The sequence below is a fragment of the Centruroides sculpturatus genome, unplaced genomic scaffold (assembly GCF_000671375.1).
Source record: "Centruroides sculpturatus isolate CEXI.00-Female unplaced genomic scaffold, Cexi_2.0 scaffold96, whole genome shotgun sequence".
NCBI classification, from domain to species: Eukaryota; Metazoa; Arthropoda; class Arachnida; order Scorpiones; family Buthidae; genus Centruroides; species Centruroides sculpturatus.
The window spans coordinates 825541-843124 of record NW_019384376.1 but is presented as its reverse complement, the minus strand read 5'-3'; the positions used below and the strand labels follow the sequence as shown (position 1 = coordinate 843124).

Genomic DNA, 17584 nt, shown 5'->3' with positions numbered 1-17584 from the left:
TAAATTTAGAATAAAACAATCATTTTTTAATGATAATTAAATATAAGTATTATGTAATATTTAAGTGTAAAAAATTTGTTTTATGCTGTTAATTTTATTAATTTTAAAGACCTTTAATTGACTTACACTTAATTTTTTTTGTTTAGCAAAGAATTCTGGATTGCAGCCTCGGTTTTGCTGCGGGGGTAAGTCCATAATAAAACTGCATCAATATTTTATCTTCTCTTTATCTTAACTACTTGATACAATATTAGTATTAAAAATAGTTTGGTAAACTTGTCAACTGATATATAATTACATGCAAATGTTTATTTTAAGTTTAGGAAGCTGATAACACTGTTTGAGTTCTATAAAACCTGAATTATAACCTATACTCTAGGATATTTTTTTAACAAATAGACAATATCTATTACAGTTACATTGCCAAAAAAATAAATGAATTTGGAATGATTGGTTACATTAAATTCATTATAAATTTGAAGGTAACCAATTTCCATTTGAGAGATTACAATTGATAATTTTAAAACAATAACAGATTTTGTGTCACAGTAAGAACAATGAAGCTGGGGAAAAGGATTGCACAACAAAGGAAGTATTAAGAAATATTTTTGATGATTTGAAGTTTGAGTCCTGCTTGCTAAACAGTTTTTAAAAAGTTTTGTGTATATAATGAACTTATAAATTAATTTTATTGATTAAAAAACAAACAGCTGATTTCATTTTCAGCCTGAAATCATTTAATTTTGATCTTCCTCTGTCTTATTCTAAAGTTTGATAATAGTTTAACATCTCTCGAAATAGCAACAATTCTATACTGAATAGATGACTCAAGGTCTTTCAAACCAACTCAATCTTTCAGTTATCTGTGTGAAAAGAAGTTTCAAAGATTCAAATGTAAAGAATATGCAGGCCAGTTAATTCCTTTCCATGCTGTTTTCAATTATGCAAAAATTATTGACATTAAGGAAAAGCATGTCAAACACATTATAATATAAATAGCTGAGTAAAATTTATATATTGTGTTATTTATTTGTAATAAGACATTAAATTTGGTAGTAGGTTTCAAACCAACATGTGTCACTTACTGTTATATAATGAAGTATAGAATGTGAATGAATTATATATTTATTAATCAAATATTTGTTTATTGGCACTATAGGTAATGATTGCTGCATCTTACTGGTCTCTGTTGGAACCTGCCATAGAAATTGCGGAGAAGAGTGGAGATTACGGAGCTCACGGTGAGTGGGCTTTCGTACCTGTGGCAGTAGGTTTTCTGTTCGGAGCGTTCTTTGTCTATGCGGCCGATGTCTGCCTGACTCATCTAGTAAGTATAATTTTCTGTCTTATTAATTAGAAATTTTCAATATATTGTTACATTTCTTGTCTTCCAAATGCAGTTTGCAATGAGAATATTTTTCAAAAAGCACCAAATTGTTCTTACTTTAATGCATAATGCAAATGCAATCATTCTACTCACTCAAAAACTCCTTTTAATGAAGTGTGTATATATATATATTATAAGAGTATTATATTATATATATATATATATAATACTCTTTTAATGAAGTAATGAAGTGTATATATACTTCATTGAAAGGTTTTTGAGTGAGTATTATATAAAAGTGCAGTTAAGAAAGGAGTAAATAACAATCCATTGTAAAATACTGATGCAACTGTTGCATGTTTTTTTGTTTTAAGAAAAGGATTAAACAATCCCATTTGTTTATTTTATAGTATCTGATAAATTCTTACAGAATTTTTACTCATTATAATACCAAATAGAATTAAAGGTTTAACCATAAAATTTAAACTAAGTTGCTTTTGATGGTGACATAACAGAAGATAGAAGAAGAATGAAAACAGAATGCAGTTAAACCTCAATTTAATGGATTTGTTCATGCAAGGAGTGAAAGTCCATTATATAATGAAGTAGGTTTTTCCAAATGTGCATGTTAAAAAATTGACAAATTAGTTAATCTGTTTTTATTTATGTTGATATTTTTGTATGTATGAGAAGTTTAATTTCACAAATTTTTTCTATATGTATTATTTTTTATTTACATACCATAATTTCTGAGATCATAATAAACAAGTATATTATGTAAATTGAAATAAACAATTTTTGGAAAATAAAATATAATTGTATTTAACTACATGCATATCGAACAACATAAAAGAAGACCAAGTTTAAATATATTTTTTATGGTTTGCTAATTTCTACTAAATGAAAATGTGTTTGAAGCATAACATATATTAGTGTCTAAGCATACATATTCTAGTGCAATATTTTCCATACAGTAATGCCAGAATAATCTTTAAAAATATTAAAATGAATTGTTGAAAGTAATTATATTTTGATGGCTATCTATTTACAGAAAAGCATTCACTATTGAAAATTATTAATCATCAAAAACAATGTATGCAGGCTACAATTCACTGACTTCAAACATATTAATAATGTTAAACTAGGCTTATTTGATCTTAACTCCTTTAGATCTTAATGAGCCAAATTTGGATAGAATTAATATCATAAAATTGGGTCTTTCTTCATTGATTTAATAGAATCTTTTATACTTGAAATTATACTGAAGTGTTATACTGTTATTTGTTGCTTAAATTGTGAACAGTATAATAATTTATATTCTATAATTACAATGCAGTCTCGTTGATCTGAACCTGCACTAATCTAAAATTTGCTTATTCTGAACCAATTTTATTTCTCTAGAAAATGTTCAAGTGAAAAATAAAAGAAATTAATTATAAATTTTTTGTGTTTTTTAAAAATAAAATTAATATCTACTAAATATTTAGCATAAATATATATACCAAATATAGTATAAAAAATTTTTTAAAATATGTATATTTGTCTATATTTCTTGACTTTACACACAAACCCTGCTAATCCAAACAAGATTAGTGATAGTGCACCATGTTTAAATAAAACAAACTAGATTTTGAAATCTGCATATTTTAAGAAATATTTGTGAAAAAATCCTTTAAAAACTTAACATGAAATTATTTTAAGTTCCAGTAGTGAAAATTAATAAATAAGTTTGAAATATTGTTCAGATTCTATGAATTCAAATTAATTAAGGTGTAAGAACATAACTCTGTTCTAATTTTAGGAAATTCGTAAATTATAATAAATATTATTATATTCAAATCAATTTTAATTCATTATAAATTTGTTTAAAATTATTATATTCTTAAAACCTTTAAAAATTCTTTTGAAGTATACTTATTTAATTAGAACCTTATCTACACAAATTTTAACAGAAATACTTTATTCTTCTTATTTCTATTACAATTGTGAGAGCCCGGACTTGACAAAAATTTTGCAGGTGAAAATTTAATTTTGAAAGGAAACCTTGCTATAATTTTTCCCACGATTGTAAAAAATTAAAGGATATGATTTTATCCCTCTGTGGAGTCACTTCCCTTTCAAGATGAGACATCAAATGTGCCACCAGGAACTTGATGAAGAGAATTTGCTATTGGACATAGTCTTTGTAACATTGCCAAAAAAAGGGCAATGTAGAAAAGAGGGAGGACCCCCAATAAAAGGAAATGACTGATGACGACAGGAGTTCGTTTGTCTGATCGAGAAGTCCATGATCATTGAAAGTTCATCCTTGCCAAAGTTGCCCAAGCACTCGAATACTTTACCTACCTAGGTGACTTTCCTCCCACCAATGATTCATCCGTATAATTGAACTCCATCAATCTGTGGTATTGACAATGCATTCTTAGATCTTTTACCAGGTATCTATGTAAACACTATGTAAACTCTCTCTCTCCAACGTAGAACTTGCAAATTAGTTAATATCGTGGACACAACCCTTATTACAAAATATTAACTGTACTTGTATAACTTGTCAATAGCTTAATAAACGGATATTTGTTTTTATTAAAATTGTGTATTGTGCACTTCCTGGATCCGTGCCATCTCTTGTGTCACCTCCATTGGATCCAAGCGCCTACAATGTGACTGCTCACACAAGAAACAAAATTAGCAGCCATCAAGGTTTCTGTGCCTGTCTCAGTCATTGCAAACACGATGTCAACTCTGGTACCGTGGTACCAAAGCATGGGGGGGGGTGCTTTGTGCATTGTCACACATTTAGTGAGTATTATATAAAAGTGCAGTTAAGAAAGGAGTAAATAACAATCCATTGTAAAATACTGATGCAACTGTTGCATGTTTTTTTGTTTTAAGAAAAGGATTAAACAATCCCATTTGTTTATTTTATAGTATCTGATAAATTCTTACAGAATTTTTACTCATTATAATACCAAATAGAATTAAAGGTTTAACCATAAAATTTAAACTAAGTTGCTTTTGATGGTGACATAACAGAAGATAGAAGAAGAATGAAAACAGAATGCAGTTAAACCTCAATTTAATGGATTTGTTCATGCAAGGAGTGAAAGTCCATTATATAATGAAGTAGGTTTTTCCAAATGTGCATGTTAAAAAATTGACAAATTAGTTAATCTGTTTTTATTTATGTTGATATTTTTGTATGTATGAGAAGTTTAATTTCACAAATTTTTTCTATATGTATTATTTTTTATTTACATACCATAATTTCTGAGATCATAATAAACAAGTATATTATGTAAATTGAAATAAACAATTTTTGGAAAATAAAATATAATTGTATTTAACTACATGCATATCGAACAACATAAAAGAAGACCAAGTTTAAATATATTTTTTATGGTTTGCTAATTTCTACTAAATGAAAATGTGTTTGAAGCATAACATATATTAGTGTCTAAGCATACATATTCTAGTGCAATATTTTCCATACAGTAATGCCAGAATAATCTTTAAAAATATTAAAATGAATTGTTGAAAGTAATTATATTTTGATGGCTATCTATTTACAGAAAAGCATTCACTATTGAAAATTATTAATCATCAAAAACAATGTATGCAGGCTACAATTCACTGACTTCAAACATATTAATAATGTTAAACTAGGCTTATTTGATCTTAACTCCTTTAGATCTTAATGAGCCAAATTTGGATAGAATTAATATCATANTTTTAAATTACTATTATAATTATTAGCTGTACAATTTATAATCTGTTATTTGTGGGTAGTGTATTAGATATATAACATCTATGTACAGTACCTTGCATAGAAAATAATTCCTTCTTGATTCTTAATACTTATTTATGTCATTGATATGTCTGTTAATTTTGGTCCTATGACTATTCCCATGCTTATTCTTTCTGTTCAAGTGTAATATTTTCCATCTACTTGAAAAAAATTATTTTTTTATGAATATTCTATCAGTTCTATGATCTAAGGTGAAAGGTTATTCTTCAACAATGCTTCCTGTATTATTGACTAGGTTATTGAAGGGTATACGGATACTACATCAAGACTTGTCATTCTGTATTCCTGTTTTATTTCAATTTTGTTCATCTGTCGACGAGTTTGTCTGCATTTTTTATGCTAAATTATGAATGATTAATAATTATTAGTTTTTCTTTTAAAAAATTTCTAAATTATACAATGCTGAATTTATAAAATCTACAAGATAATGACATTTCTCAACCTGTTTTTTTTTTTTTAAATCATATTCAATATTGGTGTTCTAACTTTGTTTAAAATAAGTTACTTTTTGTTTTTGTGTACAGTGCACCAATTCACCTTTGTGCAATTTATTCATTTTCTTTTCAAGTTACTTCTTCATATTTTCTGTTAGTTGTATCTTGAAATTCACTCTTCAATATTATTTTTAATTTGTTGTTCTTTTTCTGGTCTTTCGTCACCTAAACAATTTTTGTTTTGTCTACTTTAATAATAATGCATTTTATTAAATTTTTTAATTTGCTTATATTGTTTCTTACCTTTGCTAGTAGAAACTAATGCTTCCCTATTATGATCCATATATTTATATTTTTTAATTTTGTTAATTACTTCATGTCTTATCTTTTCTTCCATCTGTAAATTCAAATTGTTTATTTCATATTCTTAATCTGTTGTATTTATTTATTTATCAGATATTTATTGTAACACAAGTGATTTGTGTTACAATAAATATCTGAAAAACAATTGTCATCCTCTAGTTTTGTGCACTCTTCTCTTTGATGTAAAAAGTCTTTAAATGAAGTAAGGTTCTTGTAAATGTTTTTTCTACAGTATGATAATAAAGTTGTCTTTTGAGTAAAATCTGTCCTGTTAAATTTGGTATAGCTAAACACAAAAAATCCTTTAAAAAGATTCCTCAAGACAATACGTACAAATGTGTCTTTATTCTAATCCAGTCCTTTCAAATACACATTTGAGGAATTAGCAAATTTCATGGTGGAATCGACCTTTCTTTATAGGCTGCTCACCTGCCTCTAAATGTAAAGCAGTTAAAATATTCCTCTGGCGGTGGTACTTCATATAAAATTGATATAGATAAAGTTCTGATAGGTTGAGTATACCTTAAAAGAATTTAAAAAAAAATAAATTTGTTTGTTTAATCATTGTGTTCATTAGCAACAAAACAATCTTTAAATATTTATTATATTTTTGCAATATCTGATAACTTGATTGTTATGATATAAAAACAAAATGTAGATCAGATTATTTTCTAGTTTGTTTTTGTAATTAGATCAATAGATTGAAACTTTAGTTTTGAAATTTGGTTACCTAAAATTATAAACATGATTATTCTTTATTTTGATTTATTTTGCTAAGAAAATTAGATGTTATATGTACGTCGCACTATAAAACAGAATTTTATACAGAATTTATAATAAGATATTAAACTTTTTTTTACAATACAAAAAGTCTTTTTCTTCTATTGGTTGGTCTTTTTTGTAATTTTTTTGTTTTTAGTTTTTGAACTTTAAAACAAAATTAACAAGTGGTTAACTCAATTTAAGAATATTTATAATTGTAACTGTATGAAAAATATATTTTTATTATTATTGTGCTTATTAAATTTCTTTTTATCTGATACTTTAGTTTCCAATTACTGTAGAATTTAGATAACTTAAGGTTTGACATAAATTGTTTGTTTAGATTGATATTGGATAATCTAATCAGCATTACAAGGCATAACTAAACAATTTAAAACAAGTAATTTGACACAGCATTACTTTTAAATTTTTTAATAACCTGAAAATTTGTTTTAATAAACATTTTAAAATTTTATATATATATATTTTTTTACAAGATATTTAATGAAAAAGTAAATATTTTTAATAACTTATATATGTAGATAACATAGGTTGTGTAAGAAGAAATAATTTAGATTATCATTTGTCGATTTTAATTACATATAACATTTATAAATAATCACAGAAAATTTTTTACTTGAATAAGAATTAATTTAAACATGGTTGACATTTATAAAATAGAAGGGCAACCAAATAATTTTGTATTAATTGTATGTCTACCATAAAATCATAAAGATATAATTCTTATTTTTGAGTAAATATTGAGGTTGTTTTACTTGCTTTAGTACAATAAATAGTTTTATGTAATTTTCAGATGAGAAAAATTCTATTTTGATATGTTTTCCTGCTGTAACATATTTTATGGCTTATTGCTAGTATATTGATTTTCATAACCCTAATTGTTTGTTTACAGATTTTAAAGTATCAGTTGTTTTGTAAGTGTTGCATGGCAAAGTAATATAATGCAGTCAATATCTGATTCTATTTTCAAAATATGCAATCAGTTTAGTCATATTTTGTTTCGTGGATGATAGTGCTTTAAAAAACTTGATTTTAATTTACGACCAAAGTTCATATGAATCCAGAAATCAGGAAAAACCTGGAAAAATCAGAATATTTACATTTCATTGGTATAAATACTTTACCTCTGTAATTTTTCGTTTGATGGAAAATTATTGTTTAATAAAAATTGAAAACCAAAAACTGCTCAAAAGGGATCACCATTTATTCTTTGTGTTCCAAGACTGTACACTTTTTTGGCACCTGACCTTTCTCTGTAGGCTGCTTGTTGCCGGAAAATTACAAAGAGTCCTTTTAAAAAACACAAAACACTTCTAATTAAAATTATAAAAATTTTTGAAAAAGGAACTGGTGACATACAGTTGTCTTGCTTACATCTATCTATACCTTCTTTGGGGGTTTTTTGATTGGATGAAAAACGACAGAAGAAAATTGTACATGTATCATCATCAGGGGGCAGCTTTTTTAAAAATCTACATTTTCCAGTGCCAGTTTCCAGTAGATAAAAAGCAGTCAGTGTTTTGTGTTTTTTAGAAGGACTCTGTAATTTTCCGGCAACAAGCAACCTACAAAGAAAGGTCAGTTGCTGAAAAAGTGTATGGTCTTGGAACACAAAGAATAAATGGTGATCCCTTTTTGGGGCAGTTTTTGTCTTCAATTTTTATTAAATTATAAATACTTTATTTAATATTAGCAAGTGCATGGCACACACTTACTGCTAATATATTGGAACTGGATGTGCTGTCATTATTGTTGTCTGGAATAGGAATAATTTTTGTCTGAAACACAATAAATATGAAATTAATAAGAAAAGTATTTAATAAATATGTAGGTAATAACAAATTATAGGAAGTTTACAATGAAATTTTAAAACCAAATGTGCTGTAAATACTTGAAATCCTTGATTAAATCTTTGAAATAAGAGAAAAATAATGGACTGTGATGTTTCGTACGATTGGCAGAATATAGATCTCATATCATATTTGAAACTACAGTAGAGCATCAATTATCCAAATAAATTGGGGACTGGGGTTGTTTGGAAAATTGATTTTTTGGATAACTAATTATGTATGAAAAAATATATTAATGTTTCCCATGTTGACCTTCGTTCAAATTGTGACACATCCTTAAGTACCCTCTCATGGTTGCGCCAGTGCTGCCAGCTAAAACATGCACACCAACAAAAATAATATTGGAGTATCCCAAGACATGCCAAAGATTGCAGTGCCACAGCACTAGCAGAAATTTAAATTTGCCGACTGGAAAGCTTTTGGTTAATTGACATTTCGGTTGATCAATATTTGGATAATCAATGCTCTACCATAATTTGATTGACTGAGTGTGATATTTTTCGACACTTATTCCTTTACATAGAGCTAAAGTTTGCAAATTGGATTAAGCCGGAAATTCAGATGATTAGGCTTATTGTCACTAGCAGTGACAATAAGCCTAATCAAGCTATTGTACTTTCACTTACTGTGATTAATAGATGCTTGAATCTGGAATATTTCCAAATGGTTGAACAAAGTCTAGAAAGGTGCAACATCTGCCCAGTGTTTACATAAAATACCTTCTCGTGGTAATATGGATAGAAAAGCTATCGCCAGTTATGCCAGTTCTGTAAAGCATTTGAAAGTATTGTTACTTGTGACATCACAATTGCCTGTGATCTCAATTTTTCTCAAGATCATCAATTCCTAATTGGCAGTCTACTCAGCAACCTGTTTCATAATCTGTTTCAGAACCTATTGTGCAACATGACTCCCAGCCTTCTTATCCTAGTTCACAATCTGTTTCTTCATTAGTATGCAGTCTTACTTTTCTCAGCCCTTCCTATGCAATAGGTGTTTATGAATTTATACAATTAATTTTATAAGAAACAAAGTTTAAATTGTAAACTTTTAACAGCTTTACACAATGACAAATAATATAGCCTACAAATATATATTTTTAAAGTTAGTTTTAATTTATGCTTCCTTATTTCTCTCAGACACTGTATTGGGAAGAAACAGAAAAGAATATTCATGTGCTAATAGTCTTGTGTCTCAAAAAGCATATGGATATTCATTGTTTTTATTGGCATGGCATGATATATTCATCATAGTTACAAGTAGATTTGTTTCTGTGGGTCATTTAACAGCTGAAGACATGTTTAAAAAGTTTAGGAAAAGACTGTGTAAAATTAATATTACTAACATTCAAAGTGTCATTTGGTTGTCTATGGAAGACCCTGCTGTAAATTGGAAGTTTCTAGGAATGCTGCAAAAGGATATTCAAGATGAAGATCCAAAGTTAAAACTATTGCAGTTAGGAAACTGTGAGTTGCATTCTATACAAGGAGAATTTGCAAATGGTGAAAAAACTGGCAGAAATAACAAAACTTTTACAACAAAAGACCTTGCTTATGTAGTCTTGCGATTGGAGTTTTTTAAAGTCATTTTCAAACAAATAAATCCTTACCTCCTTTATGAAGCAGTGCATGAAATATTAAGATCATTAATTACAAAAATTATAAAAACATCTATTTTAACCACTGCTTAAAAAGTGGAAATTTGAGATAATCAAGAACAGTATATATTGAGTTTAATGCTTCAAAAAAATATAAAAATGAAAATGAGCTAAGCTAGTGAATTATAGAAGAAAAATTTTTAAATGGTTATTATTTAAAGTTCATAAAGAATTAAATCACTTAAAGTATGGACTTGTACTTCCTGTTTTATGTTTATGATCCATTGTGGTTATTTAAAATCCTAGTATTGCTGCTAAACATATGCAGGGTGAATAGAACTTACCTATGATAGTGGCTGCATTATGGCTTCGTGTGCAATGACTATAAAACTTGGCATGAAAAAATGGTGTTTTTCTATGTTTATAAACAACTGAATCAAATAATGATTTCACAAATCTCTGGTTGGTGATTAAAATGATTCTTGTGGGATATCATGGCAATACAACAGTTGAATCTGGATTCTTGGTAAATACGGACATATCAGTTCAGAACGTAAGATTCAAGATTCATTAGTGGCTCAAATATCAACATACAGTGGAATCAGTCAAGCTGAAGGAATCGATGAAATTGAAATAATTAGGTTTATGATTCAATATGTAAGAAGATATGACAAAACTCTGAAGATATTAAAGAGAACATTATTAAAAATAAGATACAAAAGGTAATAACTGGAATTAAGATAGGAAGCTAAAAAGAAACATCTAGCAATAGAAATGAAAGACATTCAGATAGATGACTAAATTTGTACTTTAAAATAAAACAAATTCACAACTCATAAAACTTCAATTAGAAAACATACTATAAGCTGTAATTTTAATGTTTATACACTGGTATAAAAAGTTCATTTCTTTTAATGAAAGAATTACAGTAGTTTGTATTTTTGTCAGAGAAATTCTGAGATTTTTATCTAGAAAACCTGGAAATGTCAGGAAATTAAAATTGTGAAGATAGGTAGGAATCCTCCACAATTTTAATTTCTTGATATTTCTTGACATTGAAAGTTAAGGTGTCATCAGGTGTGTGAAATGGGTTCTATCTTCACAAATCTGATGATATCTTAACTTGAAAATGTTACATACAATCTATTGTGCTTATAATAAAATGTTTACATTTATACTTAGTGTGGCAGTTTATGATAGATTTACTATTTTGATTTCAATCAAAATTACACTTGACTGAAATCAATAAAAATAAGATCTATTCTAAACTTGATTTACTTTGCTTCTTTGACTAGTAACCAGACACACATGTTGACAAAAAAAAAGTTATGCACTAAGGAATATTTGAATCAAATAAAACTAGTAGTGTGAACATAACTGATTACAATATCATAGCAAAGGGAGAATTTACTGTGTAAAAATGATACAATTTAAAGGAATTGTTAGTACCTTGTAGGACCTCCTTTTGCCTGGATACATATAATGATACTGGATTTATATTTTATCCTGCAACAGATTTGTCCACAGATGTTGCAACTGCCAGTCCATCCTTTAAACTTGTAGATGACCAAAGCTGGCTTCTCATCTGGGGTTCCACAAATGCTCAATGGGAGATGAGTCCAGAGAATGAGCAGGTTGAAGAAGTGTAGCAACATGATGGTCTCATTCTTGGGAAAATTTAGCTGTATGTGGCCAAAAAATGGCTGTTTGAGGCCCTGCCACAAAAAGCAATGCAGGATTTTCTGAATATATTGCTGTACTGTGAATGTCCCTCATGCCACACTAGGGGTTCTTGACTGTCATACCAGATGGCTTCCTAAACCAGAACACCAGCAGTGAAGTAGTGTGTTGCTTAATAGTAAAGACAGGATTGAATGCTTATTAGTGGTTTTCCACAAGCTAATAAAGCTAATATGATGGTCATACATTTCCAAACAAAACCAGGATTTATTACTAAGAAGATATGCTTCTTGTTCATAGCAATTCATCCTTTGTTGTGGCACCACTGCAAATGAAGCTGATGAAGTTGCAATGCAAATGGCAGGATCTATAGTGGTCTCTGTATTTGTAAATTTGCTTATACCAGTCACCAGTCCATATGGGAAAAGAGAAGATTCTGTAATGAGAGTTCCATCTGACAAAGACACTGTTGCAGCTGTTTGTTACAATCAATTCTCTCTCCTGGTGGTCTGTTTGGGGCATCCAGAGCCATGTATGTACATGTGCCATCGCACATTCACTGTTCCAATATTTGCTCGCTCGGGTGGAAATGGCCAAATGGCAGGCAATTTGACAAACTAGCCATTCTGCTTCTCAGCTCAGTGATATGGTGTTTGTCAAAATTCATTACACAGTGTACCTGTTGTATGAAGTCTTCTGACATTAGGCTTGCCTGGTTTCAGTACTCCATATAATGGGCTTGCTGAAAATTTTGAAGATGGTAAGCTTCTGCGGGCCATTTTTAGGATACCGAAATGGTGTTTTTAATGTACTCTGGTGCGCATTACCTGTCATGCAATTAGATCACAACATGTCTGAGACATGGTTGTGTGTTGAGCTTTTATACCTGGGGCATAACTTTTTGTCAATTAGCATATTTGATCTTTTATAGAGTCTAAGTGGAGTGATCTCATTATTTGTCCACTCAGAGGTTTGCATTTTGTCCAAAGTTTCCTTTTTCTACTTTTTAAACAACTAACTTTCATCTATAATTATTAGAGATATAAGATGATTTTTTTCTATGACTGTTATCAAATTTCATTTGGAAGTTAATTTATTGTAATTTAGTATATATAAAGAAAAAAAAAATTAGTACAATCTGCAGCTTTAATTATCATTTAACTATTTTCTGAATTTTTATGTAATTTTACTGTTATACAAGTTAATAAAATGAAAGTATAATTCACAAACATTACAAAGAATTTGATGATGCTGTAAATCGTACTCGACAACGACGTGAGCTGGCATTTCAAAAACTATGTCTGGTTCACACACTGCCAAATTCAAATTGCAGCGTTGCCATACTCCTTGTGCTACTTTTACAAATTCTACTTTTGTTTTACATGTACACATCTATTCTGTATTAGATGTGTACATGTATAATGTTATAGAATTTGTTTCGTAGCATTTGTATATATCACTCACCGTTTTCTTTATGTTGATTTACAGAATGGACATTCACCTTACATTGCCTTAGCTCTTAAAGAAGACATAAGTCAGCAGAAGGAGAAAACAAAATGCTATCAGAATCATGAACTAGAATCAGTTGTATATAAACCTTTGACAGGTAAGTTTTTAATACTTTTAATGTTTTTGGTAATTTGAATTATATGAATAAATATATAACATACAAGATTGAAATTTAAAAGTTTACATTTAAAATGTCACTAGAATTATATACAGTCGACCCCCTATAACGTGGGTTCCTATAACAGAAATTCCTATAACATAGCGAAAAAATTGTAGTAGTATTCATATAAAGTGACTCGTAAAACGTCGTCGCCGACTCCTGTCGCGACAAGATTGGTCGAATCTGGACCAATAATGGACGAGCAGCCGAACTACTTTCCGCCGTCTAGTGCCACGCTACGGAGAGTTTAGGCTAGTAAGTTGAGTTTATTATCGTCTGTACAGTATGTAAATTAGGGTACTGTAAGTCTAATACAGTACTGTAATTTTATACATTTCTTGTGAAAGAAACATTTCTTATTCAACGGCCATAAAAATTATTTATATTAATGATGTCTCCAAAGGTCAAGTTATTTTTCTGCAAAAAGTTTGTTATCAGAAATCGCGGTTGCTGTTTCGTGCACTGTTCTGCGACAAAAACAAGCTTGAGCAACGACATAGTCGAATGGTGCACACTCGGTAAGTAATCCTACAATTTTTTGTTTATAGCATAGTTTATATGGATTATTCCCAAAAAATTATACGTGTTTTGGAAATGTTGAGTGGAATTAGTCTAGAATCGGTTAATTTTATAGAAGAAAACCTTTCAAACAGCCTTAAGCCGTAAACTTCACACGTAGATAAGTGATAANTGCACACATGCGGCGCGGCAAGGAAAAGCGGCAGAATGACGTCACTTTTTCTCGCCGCAGAAGTCGATTTTGTGCCGCTTTTCTCGTGCCGCAAAAGTTGGTTGAATTCTATCTTTTGCGGCAACGCCGCCAAGACGCGTTTCTATCAGCCAATAACAGTTTGTCTCGTAGTCACGTGAGAAAATACAATCACGTGGTGTTTTAATGGCGGAAAGTTCGAGGCGGTTAACCGAGATAACTAAAATCAGAATAAAGAGGAAAGGATAACAAATTTAAAACAAATTCTACACAAATAATCATATATAATTTAATTCAAAGAACAAAACAACCGAATCTTACTCGAAATAGTATTCTTTATCGAGAGATCTTGATCCACGAATAAGTCTATTTTGTACACCAGTTCTTTCTCGATCCAAAAAAGTATCTCTAAAATTCAAATCTTCGACAAAATCATTTAGCTAAATAAAGCGAGCCGTACAAAACAAAATTTGTAAACACGTGGATAGGGACAGTGTGTAAGCACGTGGATATCGTTCGCCATCTTGAATACTGAACGCATGCGCCGAAATGTAAACGGATTGCCGCTTGTGTGGTTGTGCTGCCGCGCGGCGAAGATGCGTTTGCGTCACCGCTTTTCCTTGCCGCGCCGCATGTGTGCATCCGGCTTTAGTCCGTAAACTTCACACGTGTCGGGCTGCGATTGGCTCATGTATTTAATTTAATGATTCCTACAATGTAAAATTTGAATAACGTGGAACATATCTAAGCGTTATAGGGGGGTCTACTGTACTGTATTCGTGTTTTGATGTATTATAGCCATGGTGGCCAAACTGTAGCTCATCTAGACTCTTATTGCAGCTTCCATATATCATCAGACAATTTCTTCATACTGGCATTTTTTTTTCTATTTGTTACATTGTGACCTGTGTCTATAATGTGTTTTGGCTTAATGTATTACTTTTAATGGACATATCTACTGTGTTAACTGAGAATTGTGTGTATACGAAAACATCAAAATCCAGAATTGTGTAGTTCATTATAAAATTAATAGACAAGTTACTATATTGTTTGAATAGCACTGGGAATATTGAATGGTGTGTAGAGATGGTCTTTACAACAGACAATGAAATACAAGGTGGACATAAATAGTTTCTCTGTTCAGAGCAGTATGTAGCTATAACCAATAAGCAGATTGACACCAGAATTTGTATACAGACTATGCAAGGAATGCAGAGAAGGATTTTGTAAAAAAAAATTCAGTTCAAAAACTTCTGCTGGGGGGCTTTGTCATATACAGTTCATCATGGAAATGTTGCAGCTTTCGCAGACTTAAAGGATTGTATTACACTGCACTTGCAAAGTGTCACTGGAGAGCAGTTATGGTAAGCTGTTCATGGCCTTGAAACTTTACACCTAAACAATGGGACACACATCAAGTAACATTCCTTACATCAGCAAACAGCTCTGCACAATGAATAAATGTGGTGTTTTTGTTTTGCTTCATGTATTTTCCTGTAAAGTGTCCCTAGTGAAAGTTTTTGAACTAAACCTTTTTTTTTTTTTTTTTTCCTAAAATATTTTTTTGTATCATATGCATAGTCTGCATACAAATTTTGGCATCAATCTGCTTATTGGTTACAGCTGTAGAGTGCTCTGAATAGTGAAATTTTAATTATGGCTATCCAGTATTTTTACATTTCAATTTTCTGACGAAAGAAATATTAAAAAAAAAATTGAAAATATTCAAAACAAATTTGAGAAATTGTTTTTATATACTTTTGAGAAGCACTCGGTCTTTACTTGTGCCTATTCTTATTCCATTTTGTAACCATTAGCTTTGGAATAAACTGTAATAGTTTGTTGGAATTATAAGCTGCAGATTTTCCTTCCTCTATTACTGTAGAGGAAAGAAAGTCTGCAGTACCTTGTATACATTACTAAATACAGTACCATGTATGTAAATTCTAATTGTTGAAGATAATAGATTCTGTCTATTTCTCTAGTCATGTTCTTTTGATAATTGGTCATATCAATAATATAATTAATTCAGAATACTTTTAACAGTTTTTATTTAAATTACTTTATCCATATTTCTGACATACAATTATTTTTTGAAGTATTGCATTTAGTAGAAGGATAATACGTATTTCAAACACAGTTTGGAAGTAAAATATTGTCCTTAGTTATTATAATCAAGTTAATAGAAGCTCCTGAGTACTACTGACCAATTTAATACAAAGACGTTTTTTATATTTCTTATTAGACTATCAAAACAAATCGTTACATCACAGAAGCATTACTACTAAATTAAATTCAACACCAGTCATTAACGGAGTGGTACCTGAAGAGAAACAAGAAAAATGCTGGCAGAGAATCCTTTTATTAATTTTAGCTATTACTGTACATAACATACCAGGTAGGTCAAACAGAATGTTTAAAAATTTATTGGATGTTTTAAACTCAAATGGTTAAAAATTGATTGGTGTTTATAGAAGGATTAGCTGTCGGAGTGGGATTCGGTGCTGTTAATAAAACACAATCTGCCACTTTTGAAAGTGCAAGGTAAGTGCTTTAAATAAGCAAAATCATTTATATGTTGCAATTTTACAATAATAAAGTGATCCTTATTTAATCTTCATGTAGTAAAATTACATTAACTTACATTTGTCATTTGTTTGTTGTTATTTTAGTGTGTATTGAGATAAATTATTTTTTTTTTTACCAATCTTTCTATCTAGATATTATGTTATTGCTCTTAATGTGCTTGAAACTTTTGTGTCTTAAAAATATGTTAAATGTACTTAGATTCATTATAAAATATGTATAAAGATTCGCAAACTAAATTATAAAAAAAATTGGCTTCGTTACTTTTAATTCTAGAACAAATTTTGTGAATTATATAATATGAGATTACACTTATGACAAAATAGTTCATTAATGATGAAAAGCATCATCTTTCAGCAAACCTTTCCTTGCAAGATAATACTAAAACCTGGAATTTTATTTCCTCTATGATAAAACTTCTTAAGGATAAAAACCATCTTTCAGCAGATTGTTTTTGACTACTGAACAATGATGCTTTTCATCATTAACCAACTATTTTGTCAAAAGTGTGATCTTGTATTACATAATTTACAAAATTCCTGTTTTGGACATTTATTGTCTCTTGTATTGATACAGAGAAAATTTTGTAGATACTGTATTTATTTATTGATATTTTTATATTATGAAATAAAAGCCTGGACTGTTTAATAGCAAAATGATATTAAGTTGTCAAATGAATACAGCCGACTATAGGGGACATTTTTTTAAATTCACAAAAATTGACTAAATAATTAACATAATTTTGTGCACATAATCTGTGAGGACATAACCTGTGCTAGCA

At 29.5% G+C, this 17584-nt stretch overlaps 1 protein-coding gene across 1 annotated transcript in view; it reads left to right on the top strand.

Annotated features, from left to right (window-relative positions):
* LOC111617162 (zinc transporter ZIP11-like) overlaps positions 1–17584 on the top strand; it is a 45340-nt gene that overhangs the window by 11729 nt on the left and 16027 nt on the right. The window contains exons 2-6 of the mRNA XM_023358496.1: positions 147–185; positions 1160–1327; positions 13328–13445; positions 16463–16615; positions 16692–16761. Coding sequence (XP_023214264.1) covers positions 147–185; positions 1160–1327; positions 13328–13445; positions 16463–16615; positions 16692–16761 — 548 coding nt within the window. The remainder of the gene's footprint in view (positions 1–146; positions 186–1159; positions 1328–13327; positions 13446–16462; positions 16616–16691; positions 16762–17584) is intronic.